The sequence below is a fragment of the Mauremys reevesii genome, linkage group 10 (genome assembly GCF_016161935.1).
Source record: "Mauremys reevesii isolate NIE-2019 linkage group 10, ASM1616193v1, whole genome shotgun sequence".
Lineage (NCBI taxonomy): Eukaryota > Metazoa > Chordata > Testudines > Geoemydidae > Mauremys > Mauremys reevesii.
Window position 1 is genome coordinate 54,778,859 of NC_052632.1, and position 27,030 is coordinate 54,805,888.

General features: G+C 44.8%; 1 protein-coding gene across 9 annotated transcripts in view; it reads left to right on the forward strand.

The window, feature by feature from the left end:
- Positions 1-27,030, forward strand: part of RHBDF1 (rhomboid 5 homolog 1) — a 96,160-nt gene that overhangs the window by 31,219 nt on the left and 37,911 nt on the right. For 8 of the 9 annotated variants that reach the window (XM_039490724.1, XM_039490721.1, XM_039490722.1 and 5 more), the window contains 2 exons: positions 16,462-16,603; positions 22,278-22,408. In XM_039490724.1, coding sequence (XP_039346658.1) covers positions 16,484-16,603; positions 22,278-22,408 — 251 coding nt within the window. In that variant the 5' untranslated portion in view covers positions 16,462-16,483. Of the gene's footprint in view, positions 1-16,461; positions 16,604-20,649; positions 20,775-22,277; positions 22,409-27,030 lie in introns of those variants that run through there. The other variant, XM_039490725.1, reaches the window with a different exon arrangement.

A 27,030-nucleotide genomic window follows, 5' to 3' on the forward strand; every position in this document is an offset into this window, starting at 1 on the left:
AGAACAGAAATATTTATAGAACATTTCTGTCTCGTTTGCATCATTGATAATGTTACCATTTTCATGTAGTGTACAAATGTCAGGATTCTTTTTCTTGTTGTTGTTCATTTACAGTAGCACTTGTGTGCGAGGTGCTCACCAGCACTTAAGGAGGAGGTCCCTGTTCTGAAAACTTCATAATATAATGACAGAAGTCAGGAGAAAGGAAATAGCAATTGGCTGCTTATATACAAATCAGCAAGTTTCACTATGGGCAGCATGGCAGAGGTGACTCCTTAAAGGGTTTTATGTGGGGAGGATAGGGCCTTAAGCCTAGACAGGTCTGACCATGCATAGGGGACTGACTGGAAGAAGGCAGGGAGGTGATTGGGAATCTGACTGAGTGGTGGGTGAGTTTGGGAGCATTGGTAGAGTGGAGGGGACACACATTTGCAGTTGCTCCATTTAAAATGCTCCTTCTTGTTGTGCCTGACCCAGGGTGAGGGTTGCTGCAGTGGAGCTTGTTTGTAGGGCTCTAAAGGTTTAGGATTTGGTGATTGTTTGTGGCTGGGCATCTCCTTCAGGATCAGTGCCTTCTCATGACTGATCTGATCTCTCTTGATAGATACACCTCTACCCTGATATAACACTGTCCTCGGGAGCCAAAAAATCTTACTGTGTTATAGGGGAAACCGCATTATATTGAACTTGCTTTGATCTGCCGGAGTGCGCAGCCCCGCCCCCCCCGGAGCACTGCTTTACCATGTTATATCCCAATTTGTGTTATATTGGGTCGTGTTATATCAGGGTAGAGATGTATTGTGATTCTAGTTTGTACTGGCAATAAGTATAAATGAATATGAGAAGTTGCTCTCAGATATTTTAGCACTGGAGACATTCTTGAAGTTAGCCATGCAGTATGTATCAGTGAAATGGCTAACTGACATGAAGGACTGTAAGTTAAAGCGGCACTAATAGAACACTGCAGCTGTCTGAAAGCCTGGGAATTCAGAGTCATGGTTGCAGTGAATGTGGAATCCTCTGAAAGCCAGGAAGTTCAAAATGACGCTTGCACTCCTGGATCCTTTATCCATGTTGCCGACCTCTCTTCTAATGGTTCAGCTGCAGAGCCTTGTGAGGTATTCAGTCAGTGTGTAGTTTGGGTGGTGGATGATGTAAATTGAGACCTTTGATTCATAGTGGAACTGTGATTGAGACTGGGTTGTATCGGGCTGTAAATGGAGGGATGCAGGGAGGGGATGATGTGCAGGAGTGTCTGGTGGGATCCATGTCCTATGTGTATGTGAGTGTGTCTGAATGAACAATATTGGAGCAGTGGTATTTCCAGTGTGAGTCAGACCCACCATCTCTTTCCTGCTAATTGTTTTCTGACTTCCAGCTACTGACACAATTCTGCATAAGATGCTTTACGCTACAGAGATTTGCTTCCATAGCTATATTGGTTAGTAGTGTGAAGAAAATTACCTCACTACTTGATATAGCTATGCCAGCATAAGCCCTAGTGTAGATGCAGTTATACTGGCAAACAAGTCTTTTGGAGAACTAGTTTAATCTATAATGGCAGCAGTTCTTTTTGCCTGTATAAGCTGCTTCCTCCACTGTGGGAGGGAGTTTGCTGGTATAGTTCTACTGGATAACCTATACTAGGAAACCTTTAGTGTAGAGCAGTGGTTCTTAACCTTTACTGCAGCCTGCACTCCTTTGGTTCTCAAAAATACGTTCTTGCACCCAGGGCCGGTGCAAGGATATTTCGTGCTCTAGGCGAAACTTCCACCTTGCGCCCTCCCCCGTCCCCGAGCCCTGTGGCAGCTCCCTGCCCTGTTCCCCCCACCCTGAGGTGCCTTCCCTGCGGCAGCTCCCCCTCCCCGCTTTGACGCCCCGCGGCAGCTCCCACCCCAGCTCACCTCTGCTCCACCCACTCCCTAACCCTGTGGCAGCTCCCACCCCCGTCTGCCCTGAGGTGCCCCCCCCCCGGCCTGGGGAGCAGTGCGGCAGCTCCCCGCCCCAGCCCTAAGCTGACAGGCGCCGCAACCCTGGGAGGCGGGAGAAGTGAAGCAGCGATGGCGTGCTCGGGGAGGAGGCGGAGCAGGAGTGACCTGGGGTGGGGAGTTCCCCTGCGTCCTCCCCTCCCCTTTACTTGCTGCAGGCGGCCCTCCCTGCGCCCCCTGCCCCAGCTCCCTCCGCCTAAATGCCGGCAGTGACTGGGGCGGCCAAAGATCCGGCTGCTGTGGTTGCCGCCGAAGAAAATGCCGCCCCCCCCAAATCCTAGTGTCCTGGGCGACCGCCTAGGTCGCCTAATAGGTTGCACTGGCCCTGCTTGCACCCCTTATCAAAAATCATTGAAGTAGGTCAGTTCTTTAAACCTGGATATATCATAACTATAGAATGAAAGAGATATAATTGCATATTTATTTTAATTTTTAAGTTAAAATTTAACTCAGTGATCGTTAAAAAATGTATCATGTTAATAAATACATAGGTTTGCTGAAACAAAGTAGTTGTACTTACGTGCCTGTGCTTAATTTGTGTTTTCGATGATTTACCTTCTAAAAAAAGCTGGCATGTCTCGCACCCCCAGAAAGAGCATCTCGCACTCCAAGGGGGTGCGTGCACCCCAGGTTAAGAACCACTGGTGTAGAGCATAGAACAAGGCCTGCTGTTAGTATCTGTAGTTCCTGGTCCTGGATAATCCAAGATACAGATACTGCAAAGATGGGCGCCTTGCAAAGGTGAAAGAAAACAACTGGCACTTATCAGGTGGTGAACTCTGAACGTTGTTTTTGTGATGTGTAGGGTGACCAGATCTCCCTATTTTATAGGGACAGTCCCAATTTTTGGATCTTTTCTTATATAGGCTCCTATTACCCCCTGCCCCCGTCCCAATTTTTCACATTTGCTGTCTGGTCACCTTAGTGATGTGTTAATACAGCCTTATTACACAGGAGATTTGTACATAGTGCATGAGTGCTTTCATGGGGTAGCGTTCATTATGTACGGGGGTGTCATTCAGAAGCCTGGGTGGGGGAGAGCTGTGTGTGTAGTAGAGCTGGCTGAAAGTTTTCATTCAAATTTTTTTTCTTCAAAATGGAAATGTCAGTGGGAATTGTTTGTTTTTGACTAATTTTGTTGTGGGGTTTTTTGTTAGAAACTGCAAACCCAAATGCCGATTTTTGTTGTTTTGTTTCTGGCAGCCAAAACCAAAAATCTCAACTAATCAGGCAAAAATTTTCAGTAAAATCCCCAAATTTTTGCCTGACCAGCCAGAATTGTATGATTTCCAGTTGTTGAAAACAAAAACAAAATAAAACCCCCCAAAAGCAAATTTTTTCATTTGTTGAAATTTTTCACAAGGAAAAAGCTGATTTCCCAACCAACTCTAATCTGTAGCAAATTGCAAACTTTTATGAACCTCACACACAAACATGTGCACCCGTACCCTCATGTACCCATCCTCTTAATTTACACATATTCCTCTCCACGTGCTCATGAACATCTACTCAATTACATTTGTACTCCCTCTCACTCAACCACAGTTGTTCTGTTCCCCGGGTAATACATCTGCTGTGGCATCTCCGGTAGTATGCACCATACGTGCCATCCAGACCGAGTGTGCAGGAATGCTTTGCTCCCACATGCTGAGTGCTCTCAAATTCCCCAAGCCCGTGACATGCCGTGAGGAAGGCAGGAGCTGCAGCACTGGGGCCTTGGAGCTGGAAATGGAGTGAGCTCGTCACAGCAAGCAGAAATGCTGGGTTTGCCCTTGGTGAATGCCTTACCTCCCCTCCCCCTCCCAGGCTGCCAGGACTGCTTCCTCTTCCCCTCCTGTTTTGTCATTCAGGATGGAGGATGCTCTAAGAGTCTACGGCAGTGGTCCCCAATCTTTTCCGGGTGGCGAGCGCTGGACGACGAGCCACCGAGGACCGTGGCCAGTGGACAAGCATCCGCTGAAATGCCCCAAGAAGCGGCAACAACGTCAAGAGGCATCGCCACCTAAATGCCGCTGAAAATCAGCGACATTTCGGCAGCGACACCTCTTAGTGACGCCGCTTTTCAGCGGCATTTTGGTGGCGACGCCTCTTGAGGATGCTGCTTTTCGGCGGCGACGCCTCTTGATGACGCCACGTTTTGGCGGCTGCTGGCCCACCAGCCAGTACGCGGGTGCACATAGATGCCCCGGCAGGCACCATAGCGGGGACCCCTGGTCTGAGGGCAACAATGACCAGTTGGACAGGCCATGTGGAAAGCAGCCAAGTCTGTAGTAGCAGGGAAACAGCTCTGCCTAGAGGAAGGAGGGCTTTGAAATTGAAATGAGACCTTTACCCAAGCACTCCTGCCAGGGTCTCTTACCCCAGTTAGTTCATAAGGGAACTCCTAAGGGAAATCCCCTGCTTTCCTGAGGGCATAGGGATGAGGGGAGCATGCCAGAGAAGAGGGCAGAGCTGGATCCCTTGTCAGTGAGGAAAGGACCTAGTGATGGGATCTGGCTGGACACTGAATGTAGCAGGGAGGCTGATCCCGAGCTCTGAGATTTACTGCCATGTGGTTTTTTTTTTTTTTTTTTTTTTTTTTTTTTGCGGTGTAGACATACCCTTGGTAGTAGGAACTCTCTCGTTTTACAGGGCACTCTCTCATAGTTGCCAACTCTCCTGATTTTATCGCCAGTCTGGTGAGATCTGGTGCTTTCTCTGAAAGTCCCAGCTGCTGGAGTCCAGCTATTACCTGACAATCTTAGCTTTCGTTTAAACCCCCCACCCCCCAAAACTTTATAGCCCTCCTGTGTACATAAAAAAGCTTGGAAACATGGACCCTAAATGTTCCCATGCCAGAAGGGAAGTACAAAGAACTCAGTGTATTTTTTTTTCTAAATATCTTGATTTTTGGGGGGCCTGACTCATGATTTTTGAATGCTTGGGACTGGTGATGCTTTCCTCTGCGTGGGCCCTTCTTTATTAAAGGCAAACATGCAAAGTTCCCTCTGTGACCTTCATCACTGGGAAAGAAGTGAAGGCGGCTGCTCACATCAGCCTTTCACTTAGACTCCTAGCTCTCTGAGGTTGCTGCAGTCTGCTGACCAGAAGGATAGGGTGTTCCCATGTGCAGTGCAGGGCGCACAAAGTGAAGCATTGTTGGGCTCACAATGCCCGACAGAGATGTTGCTGGCGAGTATGGAAAAAAGGAACCATTAGCCCCAACCCAGGAAATATTTACATCTTTCTGCAGGTTAATTTATCATGAGAGAGAATTTCCAGCTTGGAGAATGAAAATCTGGGGCCCGGGCACTAGTAACAATGCCATGCACCAGCAGCTCAGCCCTGTATTGAGCTTGCAACCACTGAGGTCAAGTGAATCCTGGGGACGGGAGTGTGGGCTGATCGCAGAGCCTGGGATCCCATTAGTCAGGAAGATTTCTTCTGAATGGTTAGTTTGTAAAAGTTTTAGACAACTACTTCAAATAGAGGCTCATAAAGGGGAATGCTAGGCAACTTTTAACTATAAGCATCAGTCCACACTCCACCTATAATTTTTTGGCCTGAGGGCCACATCTGGATATGGAAATTGTATGGTGGGCCATGAATGCTCATGAAATTGGAGTTGGGGTGCAGAAGGGGGTGCGGGCTCTGGGGTAGGGCCAGAAATGAGGAGTTCAGGGTGCGGGAGGGGGCTGGGGCAAGGGGCTGGAACAGGAGGTTGGGACATGGGAGAAGGTAAGGGGTGCAGGCTCCAGGCGGCGCTTACCTCAAGCAGCTCTTGGAAGCAGCGGCATGCCCTTCCTGCGGCTCCTCTGTGGAGGTGTGGCCAGATGGCTCCTCCCACTGCCCTGTCAGCAGGTGCTGGCCCTGCAGTTCCCATTAGCTTCAGTTCCCAGCCAATGGGAGCTGTGGGCGTGGCACTTGGGGTGGGGCCAGCGCGTGGAACCCCCTGGCTACCCCTAAACATAGGAGATGGAGGGGGGACATGCTGCTGCTTCTGGGAGCCTTGGCACGCGTGCATGGAATGGTCTCCAACCCTGGTCCCTAGCTGGAGCGTGGGAGCAGGGCAAGCCCCAGACCCCGTTCCCTAGCAGGAGCTCAAGGGCCGGATTAAACAGGCTGGAGGGCCGGATGTGGTCCCTGGGCTGTAGTTTGCCCACCTCTAACCTATAGTTACCCGTTGGTATTTGGAAATGATGACATCTGTTCAGTGCAAAGAGAGAACAAAATACTAGAAAAAGCCAATTAATTCATGTTTCTCTCACAGTATATGCAAAAGCCAAACGCTCGTTTCACCAAACTAAGCATAAACGTGTACAATTATTGCATACATTTTTGTAAATTTTGACCAGTGGCTCACTATTTTTCTGAGAATGAGGAAGATTGTAAATGTTAATGTGTGAATGTCTATTTCATGTATTATTCAACAGCATTGCAAAATGTTTCACTTTCAGTAACACTGGACTATATATTCAATAAGGCACTTATGCAAAGGTGGCTAAGCAGATGAGACAAGTTATGAAGTCATAACTAATAATGCACAAGTCTTATGTTATTTAATGTTTATATAACAGTAGCGCACACATGCCCCAGTCAGGATTGTGGGTGTGAGACAAACACACGTGAATATGTAGTGCCTTCCCCAAAGAGCTTCTACTGCAGAGGTCCCCAAACTGTGCCTCCTTTGGGAGGGCTTGGAGGAATGTTTGGGGGAGTGGTGCAGCTGGGGCCTGGCCTAGTCCCCATGGGGCATAGGGAGAGAGCACCACCCAGTTCTGCTCCTGGCTGCCGGCCTGGGACTCCACTCCCTGAGGCTGTGGCCCCAGCCTCGGCCGCTTTAGTCTTGATTGGGGTATAACCCTGAAAAGTTTGGGGATCACTGTTCTTCTGCAAGAAGAGAAGTGAAGAAGTAGTAGTAGTTTATTAATAATTTCGTTTTGGGCCAATGCACAGAAAACAAAGTACTACAACAAAACTGAAACTAAATCCAAAATGATAAAATGTTAAAATATTTATAAATACAGATTAAGAAGGATATACAGCATTAATCTGTACACAATCGCCAGGGCCCTTGCCTTTTCCTTATTTTTAGCGGCTGACTATGCAGATAGGGTAATCACTCGTTACATTTGTCAGTTCCTAAAAAATATTCTGTTTTCTGAGAGATCATAGATAAAGGCATCTGGGACAAAAACACGGAAAGCCAGTTTGACCTTAAATGGCAACACAAATTACAATGTAATAATGAAGTAAATATTCCACCTGCCCTAAACTGCATGGACAGAGGTATTTGCATTTTTCAATGCCAGCATCTGGGCCTTTTAAGTCAGTTGTCTGCATGGGTTGGAAATGAAGAGCTGTAAAGGCCCTCCTGAGTGTGTTATTACAAGGACTGGGTAAATATCTGGCATACACAAGTCTTTTTTTAACAAGGGGAGCCAACATGACATATTTGAAATAGAAACAACTGCCATATCTAGTTGATTATTCATATCCTATATTCTCAACTTGAATAGGGATTTCACATTTTTAAACTTAAATCTAATCATTTCCGATTCTCAGAAATGTAGAGCATGTGAAGAATTCTGAACATGCTCTAACTAAGGAAACTTGCGTGAGAAAGTCCTCCTGAGCTGTTCCTCTAAGCATAGCCTGGGCAAAGGCTGTGGGTGCATAGTATGAATATGAAGCCAAAAATTAATATTACAACATTGACTTTGGACAGAATATCCATCCCTGCCTCAGCTCTAAGCAGAGAAGCTGGGGTATTATTTGGGAGACCAAGGATCTTTCTAAGAAATTTGTTTTGACTCGCCTCCAGTCCTGTGGGATCATTCCACCCCCGTATTTCTGCACTGTACAAAATTTGAGCTCATAACTTATCCTCAAACTCTCTTATGGGCTGGTGCAATTAAGTTGCCTCTGTGAGTCCAGATAAAAATAACACAGCTTGCACTGAATTTGAGGCCTTCTCTTTTATTACTTGAATATGCTTATCCCCAAACCATTTTGTGAGAATCACATACCCAGGGAGGGGAAAGAGCTAACTTGTTCAATATTTTGCCATTGATCCTCCATTTATGCAACCTCCGTCTCCAACAAATGACATTTACTTTAGTTTAGGAATAATTTATTGAGAGGTCCTCTTATTGATAATATAAACCCAATGCATTTAATAAAATGCTTCAATACCAAAAGTATTTGTGACAATAAAACCATATCGTCGTCATATAATGACAGACACTGGGTGATTCATGATTTTAGTGGGAAAATACTGAGTCCTCATTAATGGAACAACAACGTAGAAAAGTGGTAAAGACAGTCCTGTCACCCCTCCCCCCCCCTTTGTAATTGGGATGGAATCACTTAATTCCACATCCAGCCTATCAAGAAGAGAAATGACAAAGAATGGGGAACAATCACACAGATAGTTTTTCTAGATAGAAATATATTTGCAATGAATTTTACTTTATCTGTTTAGAGTAAGTGCTGATTTTCCCCTCCTGCACCTGTGCAGTTCTACAGTCATGCCCTCAAATCTTAGTGATTTCGGTGAGAGCAAGGGTACTGAGCACCACAGGATTGTACCTTTCGTAATGTGCAAGGTTTGGCTTTAAATCAGCCAGTTTGATAGATTCATAGAGTGAATCTGCTATGCTTCTCTCCTTGACACTGGAGGATCATATATCAGGGATAGATAAGGGTGTCATTAATGCCAGGTGTCTGGGACTCTAGCATTGGTAATCTTCTCCCCATTTAGATACTCAGAAACTAACTAATTCACTTCTTAATCTTCAGTAGGCTAAGAAGATAGAGTTCCTTTGATCTCTCACTGTAATATAGGTTTGTCAGACCTCAAATCATTCTTGTATCTTTTTTTCTGAGCCATTTCTGATTTGTTTCAACATCCTTTTCAAAGTGTTGGAACTAGAACTTGACACAGTTTCCAGAAGTGGTATTACCAATGCCGTTTATGGAGGTAATGCTGCCTTCTTATTCTTTCTTTATATTCCCCTCTTTATACATCCAAAGATTGTTAGCCCTTTTTGCCACAGCATCACACTGGGCTCTCATGTTCAGTTGGTTTTCCTATGACCCCTAAATCCTTTTCAGAGTCATTGCTTTTCACGATCTAGTCCCCCCATCCTCTAAGCACAGCCTGTATTTTTTGTTCTCAGATAAAGACAAGCTTGCATTTGTCTATATTAGAATATATGTTGGGTAATTGCAGTGAGTTTACTGATTGATCTAGTTTATTCTATCTGTGCTTTATCCTTATTATTACCACGCCACCAGTTTTTGTGCCATCTGCAAATTGTACAGACAGGGCATATAAAGGCATTTCTTCCAGATCATTGAAAACGATATTGAATAATTTGGTCTGAGAACCAATCACAGCTGGATCCCACTAGCAGCATCCCCCACTTGATGATCATTCCCCATTAAGAATCTATCCAGTAGACCGGTTTTAATGACACTATATAATATGCGTCGTTGACTTGGTATAGTGCCTATATACTGTGGTACACAGTAAGTCAGATGCTTTACAGAAGTCCATGTCAACAATTACCTTAGTCAATCAAACTTGTAATTTCATCAAAAAATTATATCAGGTTTGTTGGACAAGCTTTATCTTCCATAAAATGAAGATAATTGGCTTTAATTATGCTATTATTCTTCAGTTCTTTACTGATTATGTCCTGAATCAGCCATTACATGATTTTGCCCACAATCAGTGTCAGGCTAACCAGCCTATAGCTACCCAGGTCATCCCATTTATCCCTATTAAATATTGGCATATTAGCTCTTGCAGTCCTCTGTAACTTCCCCAGTGTTTCAACATTTATTAAAAGTCAACACGAATGGCTCAGAGAGCTCTGTGGCCAATTCTTTTAAAAGTCGTGAGTGCAAGTTATGTGCTCTTGCTGATTTAAAATTATTGAAATGTATTAGATGCTGTTTGACATCGTCCCTACTTACTGTTGGAACAGAAGATATTCCTGTTATCACTGTAACATATTAATACATCATCTAACTTCTTTCCAAATCCATAAATATTTCTGTAACATTTTATTACTTACCGTGGGTATTGGATGCCTGAGGACTTTGCTAATGTAGCCTAAGCCTTTCACTTGCAGGTCACCAGCCCAGCTCAGTACAGTTTAAAAGTGGTTGCTTTGATTGTTCGGAAGGCATTTGGGGGCTCTTATTTCCCCATTAGTGAGCATTCGTCCTGAATGACAAAATCGGGCCTTAACAAACTTGCCATATTTGTTAAGCAAGAGCAAAGTCCTGTGTGAGTACTTCTAAGTCAGTTTAGAAATAGCTTATAGTGATTTATTTACCTTCAGCTCGTCATCAACTTCACTTAATCAGTTATAGCCATTTCTAATCCAGTTTAAGACTGTTCACACTGGACAAGTTTGTGTGTGGCCAACTCCTCAGTCAAATAGGATTGTTCTGAACAATACCTTCTTGAGTACCTGGAGTCCCTGCTTCGCAGGTTGTTCTCAGAGCAGGCCTGTGTTATCTGACAGCTTGTTATGTAAATGTATGCACCTCAGGTCCACACAGCAGCCTGCAGGAGGATTTGTTCTGCTGCCTCACTGGGGCCACTGTATGTACTTGTCTGAGTTTCTCTCCATTGAGTGTCAGGTGACCCCTCTTTAATTCTAAAGCCAAGAGCTGCTCCAACACTGACCTGCTTATGCTCTCACACACTCTGCTCCCTCTGGCATTGGGTGGGAACAAATGTGCTTGTGAGCGTGCACGTGCGCTTGTGCATACACACACACACACCTCTCTCTCTCTCTCTCTCTGTCTCTGTCTGGCATTTGGGAACCCGGAGCTGTCTCTTCCATGAGTCAATATAAAGTAAATGTGACCGTTTGGTCACAGAGCTAGCCTCAGCAGTTACCCAGTGTTTTTACTTGCAGCAATTCAGAGAAAACAAATTTCAGATATCTCCAAAGTAGTAATGTAGCTGCCATGCTTGCAGCAGATAGTGACTCATGTACAGTTAGTGTTGGGAGAAAAATATGTGAAGGTGCCAGCAAAATTATGCTACATCTCCCAGTAGAGTAGCCTTTTGGGTGTGGACCGGACTTTGCCCATATGACTAAGCACAGCCCAGACTGTAGGATTGTTGTGTAAACTCTTACGCGATATGGGATGATTCATGCATCTGGATTCCCAGCTTGACCTAAGGACTTGTTTGGGCCATGTGCTGGTTTTGATCAGTTCCTAGTATCTTATGCACTTAAGCTGTTAAGTCAAACTGCACTAGCCCTGTAGGCTTTGCTGGAGCCAACGACAGGCTCCATACACAACAAACAAGAAAGTTTCCAGATGACATTTGGTTGGAATTCTTTCCAATCATTTAATGAAAATGCAGCTGAGAGCAGAGAGTTGCTTGAGGGGCTATCAATTTAGCTTCTGAGCATGTGATGTAAGCACTTGTGTTGTATTTGGTACATGTGAGGCTAGTTGTGTTAAGATCTTTTAGGCTGACACCTCCACACATTGCAGTGGCTGTATGATAAGAATGTTTCAGGGAACTTTGGCCTCTTATCAGGCTCATTTGACAAATACTATTCACTTCTGAACTGTACTGAGAGTATGTTTTCAGATTCCATAGCTTGAGAAACCTGCCTTGTTCCTAGTCTTAGTCAGCGATGGGGAATTTGTTAGCATATTGCATGTTAGGATAAAATGCAGAGGGCTGTCTGTTTTCCCATCTCTTATTCTGACTAATACTCTGATGCCCTTGTTTAGCTCTGTTGTGCCCTGGGGATCAGTATTAATCTCCAGCCTCCTTGCTGGTTTGCCCTGGCTTGGAGTTAGTACAGCTCTGATACCAAGGACAGCAGAAAGAGTATGCGTGAGAACTAACACCCACATTCCTTTATGGTGCCCTTGGGTATGTGAAGCAGTGCAAGTGGCTGGCATCATTCTGGAGGTTATTGTACATACTAGTTGACTGATATGATTGCTGGTGCAAGATGGTCCCTATTCCTGGAGCTAGAGGAATTCTGCAGCTTTTTAATGCCTAACAGACCACATCAGCATGTAGCAGCAGGAGAACACTGAGTGGAAGTAAGGACGTGGCATTATTTCTTTATATGGCATTAGTGAGGCTATTACTCACTACTGTGTCTAGTTCTGCTGTCTGCAATTCAAAAGTACATTGACCGATTGGAAAGGGTTCAGAAAAGAGCTACCAGAATGGCTGGAAGTCTGGAAAACCTGCCTCAGTGAGAGACTAAAGAAACACAATGTACTTAGTTTATCCAAGACAAGATTAAGAGGTGAGCCATGGGGTCTACATGGGGAAGACATTTCTGATAGTAGAGGGCTCTTTAATCTTGGAGATAAAGGCAAAACAAGACACAAAGGTTGGAAGCTGAAGCTAAAACAATTCAAAGGGGAGATAAAGTATTTTTTAAAGTGAGGGTATTTAATCACTGGGACAACTTACCTAGGGACATGGTGGATTCTCCATCACCTTGAAGTCTTTAAATCAAGGCTGGATATCGGTCTAAAAGTCAGAAGTTGTGATGCAGAGTTTCTTTGTCCTTAAGTGATGCTCAAGTGATTTCCCTCCCATATGTTGCTGTCCCTGCTGCTGTCTTTTGCCACCTGCCAGATTTTCATGAGAAGGCAGGAGATGGACAAATGGCTCATATAAACTCTGCCAATGTAACCCTTCTGCTAGGCAGCAACAGGAGTAACAAGAACCAGGTTCAATAGGACATCAAGGGTCCCTTTTAAAATAAATAAAATGGTCAGCTCAAGCCCCACCTGACACCTTGTTCACGCCCAGATTTTAGAAATTTATAATCTAACCATCGGGACCCTCTTACAGGTGTTCTTTCACCACTTGCGAGCACAGGGGAGTCCTGGAAATAGGAAACACGTATCTTTTTTATTCGGTAAACAAAATAGACGTTTCTTGACACAATAAAATAAAATTAGCCAAACCCCAAAGTGTGTACGAAGGGCATGGCCAACTCCGTGGGCTCAGTTATAAATTCCCTGGCTTTTTGGGGGTCTGAGACTTTACCGAAGCACAATCCCCTTAACCAGGCCAAACTGGATCTAGTCTGCTCATCCATGTCCAGTTCCATGACATCAGCTCCACAAGGGTCCAGAAGCCTGGGCTGGAAGCCAGCACAAAGCAAGACACCCAGTGTCTGTCTTTCTCCTGTTCATCTTGGGCTCACTACTGAATCCAAGCCGCTATCCGTCAGCTCATGGTGACCCATTTCTCCCTTCACACAACTGTAACCATTTATACAGTTATATGGCACCGTTTCTCAGAATAGCCCACAAGCAAACTACAGAAATGCAGTATAATACGCTGTACTTGGCAGTGGTGGTTCAATTTTAATTCCTTGATAAGGTGTCATTTTCCAATTAATTTACTGCACTATATTTTGTAAAATTAATGAACTCTTAGTAATCTGACAGGAGACCTCTCTCCAGATTTGTGTCTGTGTCTTAGATTTTGCAAAAGGGACACATTGTGATATGAAGATATTGGTTCAACATACAGTCCTTTCCACATCCACTCTGTGGAGGGGATGGGCCAGGGCTCCACCTCTTCCTCACCCTTGCTGTGGTAGGTAGGGCCCATGGAGATATTAGTAGAGAACGCTATTTAGACAAATTAGATGTCTTCAAGTCAGCAGGGCCTAATGAATTACACGTTAGAATACATAAGGAACTGGCTGAAGAGATCTCTGAACCATCAGCGATTATCTTTGAGAACTAATGGAGGACGGAAGAGATACCAGAGAACTGGAAAAGGGCAAATATAGTACCTATCTATAAAAAGGGGAATAAGGACAATCCAGGAAATTATAGACCAGTCGTCTTCACTTCAATACCCAGAAAGATAATGGAACAAATGATCAAACATTCTATTTGTAAGCACCCAGAAGAAAATAAATAACAGTCAACATGAATTTGTCAAGAATAAATTATGTCAAACCAAACTAATATGGTAACAAGCCTCGTGGACGGGGGGAACAGTAGATATCATATATTTTGACTTCAGTAAGGCTTTTAATGCAGTCTCATATTATCTTCTCATAAACAAACTAGAGAAATATAGCCTAGATGAACCTACTATGAGGTGGGTGCAGAACTGGCTGGAAAACCATATTCAGAGAGTATTACCAGTGGCTCACAATTGAGCTGGAAGGGGCCTGCAAGGATCTGTCCTGTGTCCAGTACTATTTGATGTCTTCATAAATGATTTGGTTAATGGCATAGAGAGTACACTTCTAGAGTTTGTGGATGATACCAAGCTTGGGGTACCAAGCGCTCTGGAGGACAGGATTAGATTTCAACATGATCTTGATAAACTGGATAAATAGTCTGAAGTAAATAGGATGAAGTTCAATATGGACAAATATAGAGTACGAAACTTAGGAAGGAATAATCAATTGCATAAATACAAAATGGGAAATGACTCCTGAGGAAGGAGTACTTTAGAAAGGGATCTGGGGGTTATAGTGGATCACAAACTAAATATGAGTCAACAATGTAATTCTGTTGCCCCCCCCCCTCCAAAAGTGAGCACCATTATGGGACGTATCAGGAGTGTTATAAACAAGAAGTAATTTCGTCCACTGTACTTAGCACTGATAAGGCTTCAACTGGAGTATAGCATCCAACCCTGGGCTCCACACTTCAGGAAAGATGTGGACAAATTGGAGAAAGTCCAGAGCAACAAAAATGATTAAAGGTTTAGAAAACATGACCAACAAGGAAAGATTGTAAAAATTGGGTTTGTTTAGCCTGGAGAAGAGAAGACTGAGGGGGGACATGTGTCTTCAAGTATGTAAAAGGTTGTTGTAAAGAGGAGGGTGATAAATTGTTCACTTTAACCCCTGAGGACAAAACAAGAAGCAATGGGTTTAAATTGCAGCAAGGGAGATTTAGGGTAGACATTAGGAAAAACTTCTCGACTGTAAGGGTGGTGAAGCACTGGAACACATTTATCTAGGAATGTTGTGGAATCTCCATCTTTCACTGGAGGATTTTAAAGAACAGGTTAGACAAACACCTGTCAGAGATGGGCTAGATATGCAGGGTCTAGAAATGCAGGGACTGGACTAGATGATCTATCGAGATCCCTTCCAGTCCTACATTTCTGTGATTCTAACCCAGGTAAGTGCAAGGAGAATTGGGCCTGTTGTCACATTCATATTTTTCTCCCTCCTCCTTGTAACAACCTTTTATGTACTTGAAAACTGTTATGTCCCCCCTCAGTCTTCTCTTCTCCAGACTAAACAAACCCAGTTTTTTCAATCTTCCCTCATAGGTCATGTTTTTTAGACCTTTAATCATTTTTGTTGCTCTTCTCTGGACTTTCTCCAATTTGTCCACCTCTTTCCTGAAATGTGGTGCCCAGAACTAGCCACTGTACACAATACAGTAATTGCTAGCTTGTATTTATAGAAACATCGTGGTTCTTCATTCTCCCCAGCCCACCGCACTGAGGATGCTGAGACAGAAAACAAATTTGTATAAAGGGCTTGGTATATATGTAGATTTGTATATAGGAATAATTAATGAGGATGATGATTTGTTTCTGTTTCTATTGCACACACAGTGTGCCGGGCACTTTCCAAACACAATCCCTGCCTGGAAGAGCTCAACGCAAAAAGGCAAAGGACAGGGGAAAAGGGCGTAACATCTAATAATTTGTCACGTTGTTAAAACACTTCATTAACCACAGTGATTTTTATTTAATGCTATTTCTATACTATTCCCATATGACTATCACTCTGTCCTGGATTTAACCTGGATTTGATGAGCTTCTATAGTTTTCACACTGGGCTCATCTTTTCTGGGGTCAGTATGTGGTTGGGTTTTATATAAACAGTTAAATAAAATATAATTTTAAGACAATAGTTAATTAGTGTTTGCCAAAGTTAGAAATACAGTTCTTGGCTTAGGCTTGGCTAGGGAATGGACATGAATCACAAGGAGTTTTCAGAGTGAGGCTGATTGCTTTGATTTGTTGGGAGGGCCCATTGGTTGGATTGGACTCAGGTCCAAATAAGTGGTATTCCACCCCCAGTCCTTGAGGAAACAGTGGCTATTAAGCAAATCTCAGACAGTGTTAATGGAAAGTGAATTTTAAAACCACAACTTAGCGTTCACTCTGGAAACCTAATTCTAGGTGTTCCCTGCCTCCGATTGGAGAACAGAAACATGCCATGTGATCTGCGTGTCTAATCAGAGCTGGCCAGCACTGCTGGGAAGGTAACTCTTGAATACCCATAGCAAACTGCTCACACAACTTCAGCAGCAGATTAGTCACAGAAAGTACTCAGCAAATCAGCTAACTAGGGACAGAATTTGAGTGAATCGCTAGCTGTTCACAGCCACTTTGCATGAATGATAAAAGGCGAGATCTGCCTGACCGATGAACGGCATGGACTCCTCCAAACTCAAGGATCTCTTCTCTTTCCCTCAGGCCTGAGGACTGAGACAGGAAGATGTCTGAAGTGCGGCGTGACAGCACGAGCAGTTTACAGCGGAAGAAGCCGCCATGGCTCAAACTCGACATACCAGTGCCAGTCTCTGTGGCAATGCCTGAGGAGCCCACCTTTGTGCAGGTACTGGTATGAGTAATGTACAAAGATTGGGGAGGGGGCATAAGGAATGAATATGTGAGTTCAGTGTAGTCTGTACACACAATGGGAAGGGATTTGGATGCTTAGAGCTTTGGACTCTACTGTGGTGGGAGCCTGTTCACATTATATGGTCTAGGGACAGTGGCCTCCTAGATTCAAAACAGGTAGGGCATATTAAATGGTTATTAAGTTACAGGGGTAAGGATGGAAATGAGAGCTTCATTTAAGTCAGGTGATCTGAATTGTGCCTTCCAACAGACAAAGGGAGGCAGAAGGTGGGTTGTCCTTTGTAGCAGGGTGCTGGTGCAAAGGCACCTAATTAGCCCCTGCTCAGCCAGCCCCAATCAGGGGAAATAGATTGGGGCTGGGGAGAAGTCTGGTGCCTGCCCTTTAGAACTGGCTGCACCTGCAGGCCTGAGGGTTCAAGGGCTATAAAGGCTGGCTGGCAGCCAGAAGAAGGGGGAGATGACCAGGGCAAGGTCAGTCTCCAGGCTGAGGGCAGACTCTGTGTAGGAGAGGAGATTGTCAGGCCTGCAAGCTCTGTAAATAGTCTATCACTGGTGGTGGGAGAACTTGTGTAAATAAAGCCACAGGTGCTGCAGAAGGAGATGCCTCTCTGTGCTTTATTGAGGCAGCCAGTGGGCCCCAGGAGGAGGGGCAGGTAGAGGACTTGTTACATCCTGAAAGAAAAGATGAAGAGTAAGTGTAGTGTTAACATGTCAGAATGCCAGGAGCATGGGAAATCAGCAAGAACCCAATGGATCCTAAGAGCCACACAGTGGACTACAGTGCCAGGGGAATGAAGAAATGGGAATGGGGTGGTTACATATATATATCAAGGGCAGAGAGGAACTGGGAAGAAAGTAGCTCCATTAATAAGTGAGGTTGGGATGAAATTAACCATTCATAAATAGCTGATAGTGAATTCTTCTTTTTAAACTTGTCTTCAACAACAACAAAAATAGTGAGAAGATGTTTAGTACAGGAAGTAAGGTAGGAATAGCCTGTACAATAACTATTGATAAAGGGCAGTTAAGAATTAAATACATAAGTTCTATATAGTGATGCTGGCATCTATTTTCCCCTCCATTCCCCACGGAGCCTGGTTGGCAGCTGTTGATATGAAGGACATCTATGTCCATGTCGACATTCACCCAGCCCACTGGAAATTTCTCCCTTTCCGGGTAGAACTACACCACTGCCAGAATGGTATTTAGTCATTATTTAACTGCATCACATTGTTGGCTCATATTCAAATTATGATCCACTATCACCCCAGACTCTTTTCAGCAGTACTACCCCTAACTAGTTTTTCCCCATTTTCTGTTTGTGCATTTGATTTTTTTCTTCCGAAGTGCAAAATACTTTGCTTAGCTTTATTGAATTTCATCTTGTTGAATTCAGACCAATTCTCCAATTTGTCAAGGTCATTTTGAATTCTAATTCTGTTTTCTAAAGTGCTTGCAACCCCTCCCAATTTGGCGTCATCTGCACATTTCATAAGCATACTCTCCACTCTGTTATAAAGGTCATTAATGAAAATATTGAATAGTACCAGACCCAGGACTGACTTTTCCAGCACCCCACTAGATATGACTTTTTGGTTTGACAGTGAACCATTGATGACTACTCTTTGTGTACAGTCTTTCAACCAGTTGTGCCCTCACTTTATAGTAATTTCATCTAGAATGTATTTCCTAGTTTACTTGAGAGAAAGTCATGTGGGACTAATCTCCATGCTTGAATAATAAGCGTATAGAAGTAGGGAATGTTCTATCGACCACCTGACCAGAATGGTGACAGTGAAAACCCAATAATAATGAGGGATTTCAACTATTCCCATATTGACTGGGTACATGTCACCTCATGCAGAGATAAAATTTCTAGACACCTTTAACGATTGCTTCTTGGAGCAGCTAGTCCAGGAATGAACAAGGGGAGAGACAATTTTTGATTTAGTCCTAAGTCACAGAATTCTAAAGTGCACAGGATCTGGTCCACGAGTTGAAAATAGCTGAACTGCTCGGTAATAGTGAATATAATGTAACTAAATTTAACATGCTTGAAGGGGGGGAAATACCAATGAAACCCTCCACAGTAGCATTTAACTTCAAAAAGGGCAACTACACAAAAATTAAGAGGCTAGTTTTAAAAAAAATGAAAAGGAACAGTCACGAGTGAAATGCTTGCAAGCTGCATGGAAAATATTTAAAAATTCCATAATAGAGGGTCAAACTAAATATATACACCAAATAAAAACAACAACAACAAAACAGTAAGGGGACCAAAAAATGCTTCCCATGGCTAAATAACAGAGTTAAAGAGGTGTTTAGAGGCAAAAAGGCACCCTTTAAAAATTAGAAGTCAAATCCTAATGAGGCCATTAGAAAGGAGCATAAACTCTGGCAAGTCAAATGTAAAAATATAATTAGGCAGGCTGAAAAAGAATTTGAAGAGCAACTAGAAAAAAAGACAAAAACTAACAGCAATTTTTTTTAAAAGTACATCAGAAGCAGGAAGCCTGCTAAACAGTCAGAGGGCCACTGGACGATCGAGGTGCTAAAGGAGCAGTCAAGGAAGACAAGGCCATTGTGGAGAAGCTGCATGAATTCTTTGCATCTGTTTTCACTGGAGAGGCTGTGAGGGAGATTCCTTAGGTGACAAATCTGAGAAACTGTCCCAGATTGATGTGTCAGTAGAGGAGGTTTTGGAATAAATTAAACAGTAATAAGTCACTAGGACCAGATAGTATTCACCCAAGAGTTCTGAAGGAAACTCAGATATGAAATTGCAGAACTACTAGCTGTAGTATGTAACCTATTGCTTAAATAAGCCTTTATACTAGATGCCTAGAGGATATCTAATGCAAAGCTGATTTTTAAAAAGGATTTAGAGGTGATCCTGGCAATTACGGGCTGGTAAGTCTAACTTCAGTACCAGGCAAATTGGTGAAACTATAGGAAAGAACAGAATTATCAGACAACATGATAGTTGACAAATAGTCAATATGGCATTTGTAAAGGAAAATCATGCCTCATCAATCTATTGAAATTCTTTGAGGGGGTCAACAAACACATGGACAAGGATGTTGGGGTGCAGGGTGTAGGCAGGGGGCTTAGGGCAGGGAGTTGGGGGGTGGGGTACAGGAGGGGTTCGAGCTCCGGCCCAGTGCCGCTTACCTAAAGTGGCTCCGGGGTGGCAGCGGTGCTCACCGGGTCCAGGGCAGGCTCCCTGCCTGCCTGCCCTGTCTCCAGCCCTGTGCCGCTCCAGGAAGCACTGCGGCCCCTAGGGGAGGGGGAGCGGAGGGCTCTGCATACGTTGCCCTTGCTGCATCTCCGTGATTTCCCATTCCCAGCCAATGGGAGCTGCGGGGGGCAGTGCCTGAAGGCAAGGGCAACACAGGGAGCCCTCTCCCCCCGCCCAGGGGCCGCTTCTGAGAGCGGCGCCGCGGGGTGGGAATCCCGCAGGCCGGATCCAAAGCCCTGAGGGGCTGGATCTGGCTCGTGGGCCATAGTTTGCCCACCCCTGCTCTAGGTGCTTACAAACTGGTTGTTTAATAATTTGTTCCTCTGTCTTTCTAGGTATTGAATTTAGGCTGGTCTATAATTCCTTGAGTCCTCTTTGTTCCCCTTTGTAAGACAGTTACGATGTATCTTCTTCTCCAGTTACCTGGCACCTGACGTGTCCTCCCATGAGTTTGCCAAAGATAATTGCTAATAGATCTGAGATAGCTTCAGCTAGTTCCTTGAGTACTCTAGGATGAAGTTCATCAGGCCCTGCTAACTTGAATACATCTAACTTGTCTAAATATTATTCTTTAACCTGTTCTTTCCCTATTTTGGCTTTTGTTCCTCCCCCCTTGTTGTTTTAATATTAATTGTGTTGAGTATCTGGTCACTGCGAGAGAGCAAAGGGAGCGAGGGAGCTGCCTGCAGAAGACTTGAATCCTGGAGCAGGCTTGTTAAATGAGCTAGTCAGAGACACCTGTTGCAGGGAAGGAACCTCAAGCAGCTGGTTCCTTATGAGAGAGCTGAAGCCGTTCTGGGGGCAGAGACTGACACTTGAGAAGCTGCAAGGGAGTCAGCTCGGATAGGGTAGATACAAACTGATGAGAGGCTCTGTGAGGAAACCATTTCTGCCCCCAGGCTCTGAGGTAAGAGCCAGGCGTTGGGACAGATTTGTGGGGGGCTCTGTGAGTGAGTGGAAAAATTCCTTCTTTGTGTTTGCTTTTTTTAGAGCTTTGTAAATAAAGAAAACAGACCCCCAAGAAGGGGTATGATTGGAGGAGAAAGACTGTGTGGTTTGTCCAAGGAGCCCTGAAAAAGGGGAAACGGGTGGGGCACTGCAGACATATCCATGGCCATGAGGGGGGGTTACAGTTATCATTAACTTTTTGTGAAGACTGAAACAAAATGGGCATTAAATACCTCAGCCTTCTTCATGCCAGCCATTATTAGCTCTCTTTCCCCACTAAGTAGAGGACCTACCCTTTCCTTTGTCTTTCTCTTGCTCCTAATATATTTAAAGAACCTCTTCGTATTGTCTTTTATGTTCCTTGCAAGTTGTAATTCATTTTGTGCCTTAGTCTTTGTCACTACCTGCTTGTGCTGTTCTTAGCAATTCATCCATGTTTCCACTTTTTATAGGAACAACAAGGAGTCCGGTGACGCCTTAAAGACTAACAGATTTATTTGGGCATAAGCTTTCATCCAAATACATCTGTTAGTCTTTAAGGTGCCACAAGGCTCCTTGTTGTTTTTGTGGATATAGACTAAAATGGCTACCCCCTGATACTTTTTATAGGGTTTCTTTTTGATTTTCAGGTAATTAAAATGTGCCTGATGGAGCCATATTGCCTCTTACTATTATTCCTATCTTTCCTTCACATCAGAATAATTTGCTGTTATGCCTTTAATATTGTCTTCTTGAGAAACTGCCAACTCTCCTGAACTCCTTTTTTCCTTAGATTTTTTTTTTCCCCATGGGACCTTACCTACCACTCTCAGTTTGTAAAGGCTGCTTTTTTTAAGTCCATTGTCCTTGTTCTGCTGCTTTCACTCCTTCCTTTCCTTAGAGTTATGAAATCTGTCATTTCATGGTCACTTTCACCTATATTACCTTCTACCTTCAGTTTCGCTACCAATTCCTCCCTGCTGGTCAGATTGAAATCTAAAATTCCCATGCCCCTGGTTACTTCCTCCACTTGCAGAAACAAAAAGTTGTCCCCAGTGCACTCCAGGAACTTACTGGAGATTTTGTGTTTTGTTGTATTACTCTTCCAACAGATGTTTGGGTACTTGAAAGTCCTGTATTACTACCAGGTCTTGTGTTTTGGATACGTTGGCAAAGTCCGTCTCGTCACTCATGTGACTAGTGCCCAGTTCTGAGTCTGCAGCTCTATGAGCCTTGGGATGTGTAGGGAGAGAGGCCCTGACCATAGGTGACACATCTCTCTCACGTACTCAGAACTGTAGCAAAGCCCATGAGCTATTAGTGCCCTTCAGTGCGCTACACTACAGTGCACAAACAGCTCTTGACTAGGGAAGCTGCCATACTGTTGGCTTCTTTGTGTTTCATGTCCCTGTTGGGTTTTGCTAGGGAATGAACGTGCAGCATGAATGCAGGGGCACTGAAATGCTCCTCACTTGTTTTGCAGCCATTTAAACGCCAGGCCTTCCTGAGAAGCGTCAGCATGCCTGCTGAGAACACCCGCATCCCCTCCCCGCCAAACGAGGTGCGGCGGCCCATGCTACAACGACAGACCTCCATCACCCAAACCATCAGAAGGTAAGACGTGGCATATTGTGCACACAGAGACTGTTTTAAGAGGGAAAGGTGAAGGCCTTGGGATTTGTGGCTGACAAGCCTCCTGGCTTCGTTTGCACTCTCTGAAGAGATGCAGCAATTTCCTGCTCAGGATTCTGGATGGTGGAGTCCAAGGAGCAGTTTCCTCTACTAAGGAGAGTTTTATTTAGAACTGCTGCTGGGAGAGCAGAACATGCCCACGTTGCTGCATTACACTCTCCTCCTTGCATTAGAAGCGCCTTATCATGATTTTTACTGTACCATAGCACAGAATATTTCCTGAATGTTAGGACTACCTGTTCTCTCTGATCCTGGTCAAAGCCCTTCAGGAGATTATTGTGCTCCGTGTTTGGGAAGATACTTCAAATCACCGCAAAGGGGACAGGGTCATGGTTTTTAGGCTGCGCACAGAGAAGCAGTATGTGATAGCCAAAGAGCTTCTGTTGTCCTCCTATGCCCCAGGCCCAGTCCTTCCCAGATGTCTTCTGGAGCCAGGAGCTCAGCACTGCCCTTATTCAGGGCCATTTGAACTTGGCCCAGTATGACCTCAAGCTGCTGTTTTGCCAGAACAATGGAAACGAAGGGCCTCCCTGTCTGAGATCCAGCTGCAGCTGGAGGGACCATGGGCAACAGTTAGTTTGGACAGAATTGTACTAAATGTACAATTTGGACAGAATTCTGCACAGTGCTGGGAGTGCCCCTCTAGGGAAGGCTGCAAGCCATTCTCCATTTTAGGCCCTCAGTTTCACACACTCCCTTCTGAGCTGATGTGTTCTCGGCTTGGGCTCTGCCCAGAAGGGAGAGCTCTGGAAAGTTTGAGCAAATTTCCTCAGGCTGCTTTTGTTTATGGGGTGTCAAACAATGCACTTCTTGCCTTGTGCAAGTAGTCTGACCACCCCTTTCGAAATGGCAGAACCAGCTGATGTCTGCCTGACGTCTGCTCGAAAGCTGGTCTCTCTCACCAGCAGAAGTTGGTCCAATAAAAGATATTACCTCACCTGCCTTGTGTGTCTGACATCTGTACAGCAGCCTGGCTGTGATGCAGATGTAGAGCAGGGGGGAGAGAGCTGCTCTGCAGCTGTTCCCATGGCATCTGCTTTCTTGGCTGCCAGCTTTATGCACTTGGGACTTTTGGGGTTCTGGAGAACATGGTGGGATGGTGTCTGCCCCCAGGACTCAGAGCAACCCCCTGCCTTGTTAGTGATGTCTGTATATTGGGGTAACATGCATCTGCATCCCCAACTGATCCTGAAGCCCCAGGTCACATTAACAGGCAGAAGTGACTTTTCTGTCTGTATTAGGCATACTGATCCAGTTTCTCCCAGGTGTGGCTATCTCCTTACTGATCCTTGCCCTATGACTTTTGGCCTGGTTAATATTTATCATGTTATAGTAGCTGTCAGCACTCCAGACAAAACTGGGGTTCCAGTGTGCTGGGCACTGAACAAATGCAGTGTGAGTGGATGAACAACATGCACAGCTGCATGTTCCCCACTCAGTTATACTCTTTTTTTCTAATTATCATTTTAAATAGTCCCCCATTCCCCCATGTTCCGAAAATGTGACCTGGGGAACACGTTTGTACGTCTGGCTCTTAGGTGTGATGGGTTTGATCCCCATCTCACATACTCCGCTAATGCGGTTCCGCTGGCTCTAAAGAGGTCATTCCCCGTTTATGGGAGAGGAGCCTACAGCTCCTTTGACGATGAGCTCCTCCCTCTGCATCTGCCCTTGGTGCCTGCCCCATGGAGGACTGGGAGGCCACTGGGGCTTGGAGGGTTGATGCCCTCAGTGCTGCCATCCAGAGGGCAGCAGTGTCAAGTCTTAACAGGGCAGAAAGTCCATTCATCAGGATGGGGTGTATGTTGGGATGTCTCTGGGGTTCACTGCCTATTCATTCCCTAATCTCCTACCTACTCCCTTCCTGCCAACAATCACTTTCTCAGCCCTCCTGAACAGCACACAGAGTCCTGAACACCTGGCATTGGGCCAGATTCATTGCTGCTCTATGACCTTTGTGACAGCTAGACTGGCCATGGGGCAGGCATGAGCACTCTACTCAATAAATAGGGAATACACCATGGAGAAGTGGCCCGTGTGCCAGGCCCAACAGCTGAACCACTACCTTTGCAGGAGCTCTGAGCACTGGGTGCATTCCGAGGGATAGGCTAGAGAAGTGAGGGGGCAGTTGAGGATAGGAGATGGTTCGGCTGGCTCAGCCCTGAGCCCCAGCAATTCTACGCCCATGTAATGACCCATAGGGACCATTGCAACTGGGCACAAGTTAGGGCAGCCCCTAAATGGGAGAGGCACAGGCTGCCTCCCCTCTATCCCTGCATTAGCAGACATGTGGGGATGAATCTTCCCCCTTGTGCTGTTCAGAGGGGTGAGGGCTCCTGGGGCTGTGAAGGGGCTACAGCAGGTGCAGAATGGTCACTGGATAGTGGAGAAGCTGCTCATGCTCCTTCGAGGCGCTGAGGTCAGATGATCTGCTCATGCCAACAGTCCCTAGATCTGACTCTCTGGGCCTGGGCCTGGGTCTGGGCAGGGCATGCTTGGTGCTGGGTCTTTGGCTGTTGATCTGACAGAGCTTGAGTCCTGCCTTTCTGGGCATGTTGGAAAGTCCATTTACTCTCTCAGGCTGGGGCTAGCTGTGGGCTCTGCTTGGTAGCCTGGATCTGGCGTTGTGTCTCTACTGTAGTGACCGTTTCTATTGTTTGTTTTGTGCACTGTTATTTTACAGCCCTGAGAAGTGCATAAGGCCCCTCTCAGTGCAACTGGGGAGTCATAATTCCTGGGTGGGTAAATGGCTCAGAAGTCCCATTTGCCTTCATGTCACATACAGGGACTTTTGAAAATGTTCTCCTGCTCTGAAAAGATATCTAACACGCTGCAGTAGGACAATGTAGCTGTTCCACACAGGCTTGTACACAGCAGAGAGGGTCTGCTAAGGGCACTACTTTTCTTTATTTATGTGCCTTTGGCAAGTGTCTTTGACTCACGGCTTGTAGGTGGTCCACCAGATTCCTAAGGAGTGGGGAATGGGCCTGGTGAACCAGCTTGGAAGGGTATTCCATGGGCAGAAGGGAGTTGTAAGAGATGCAAATGGGGCACTGAGAGTGAGCGACAAGGGTGGGAAATGGTGTAATAAAAGGCTAGGATAGATAAGTAGGAAGGGCAAGACTAGAAATGTACATTTGATACAAAGATAGTGGAGAGCCAGTTGAAAGATGTAAGGATGGCATGTGATGAGCTGGCCAGAAAGATGACCTCAGCAGCTGTGTTCTGTGGACTGGGCAGCATTGTGTGTAACAGGGAAGCTGCAGACATCAAGGCAGGAGATGATGGGAGCCTGGATGAGAGTTTTAGTGGTGTGAACAGAAAGAAAAGAGCAGAGCTTAGTGATGCTGAAAAAGAAGAATCAGCAGGATTCTCTCCCATGGCCTAGATTCCAGTGTAGGGAGATGAAAGGGTAGGAGCCAGAGGTCACCAGAGGGAGGGGTAGACAGTGGCTGAGATGGAGAGGTAGGGAGGGAAGATCAAGAGCCCAGTTTTGGCCTTGTTGAGTTTAAGTTGACAGCAAGACTTCCAGGAGGAAGCTGGGAGTGTTTAATTCAGCTTCCTGGCCTCTGCCCTTGCTTTCATGGGGGCTGGTCAGCATCAGTCTCATTTTAGAGAGAAAGCAACTGACGCATGGAGAGGTAAAAGCCAAGATTTCCAAGTGTTGGTGCCTAAAGTTGGGCAGCTCAATCCATATTTAGTAAGGCTGTCGATTAATCACAGTTAACTCACGGGATTAATTGAAAAAAAAATCCCGATTAATTGCAGTTTTAATCACACTGTTAAACAATAGAAAACCAATTTAAATTTATTAAATATTGTGGATGTTTTTCTACATTTTCATCTATATTATATTCTGTGTTGTAACTGAAATGAAAGTGTATATTATTTTTATTACAAATATTTGCCCTGTAAAAATGATAAACAAAAGAAATAGTATTTTTCAATTCACTTCATATAAGTACTGTAATGCAATCTTTGTCCTGAAAGTGCAACTTACAAATGTAGAATTTTTTGTTACATAACTGCACTCAAAAACAAAACAATGTAAAACTTCAGAGCCTACAAGTCCACTCAGTCTTACTTCTTGTTCAGCCAATTGCTAAGACAAACAAGCTTATTTACTTTTATGGGAGATAATGCTGCCCACTTCCTATTTACAATGTCACCAGAAAGTGAGAACAGGCATTTGCTTGGGGCTTTTGTAGCTGGCATTGCAAGGTATTTATATGCCAGATATGCTAAACATTTGCATGCCCCTCCATGCTTCGGCCACCATTCCAGAGGACATGCTTTCATGTTGATGATGCTCGTTAAAAAAAAAAGTGTTAATTACATTTGTGACACAATTCTCCGCCAAGGAGTTCAGTGTCCCTTGCTCTGTTTTATCTGCATTCTGCCATATATTTCATGTGATAGCAGTTTAGGATGATGACCCAGCACATGTTGTTGTTCATTTTAAGAACACTTTCACAGCAGATTTGACAAAATGCAAAGAAGGTACCAATGTGAGATTTCTAAAGATAGCTACAGCAGTCGACCTA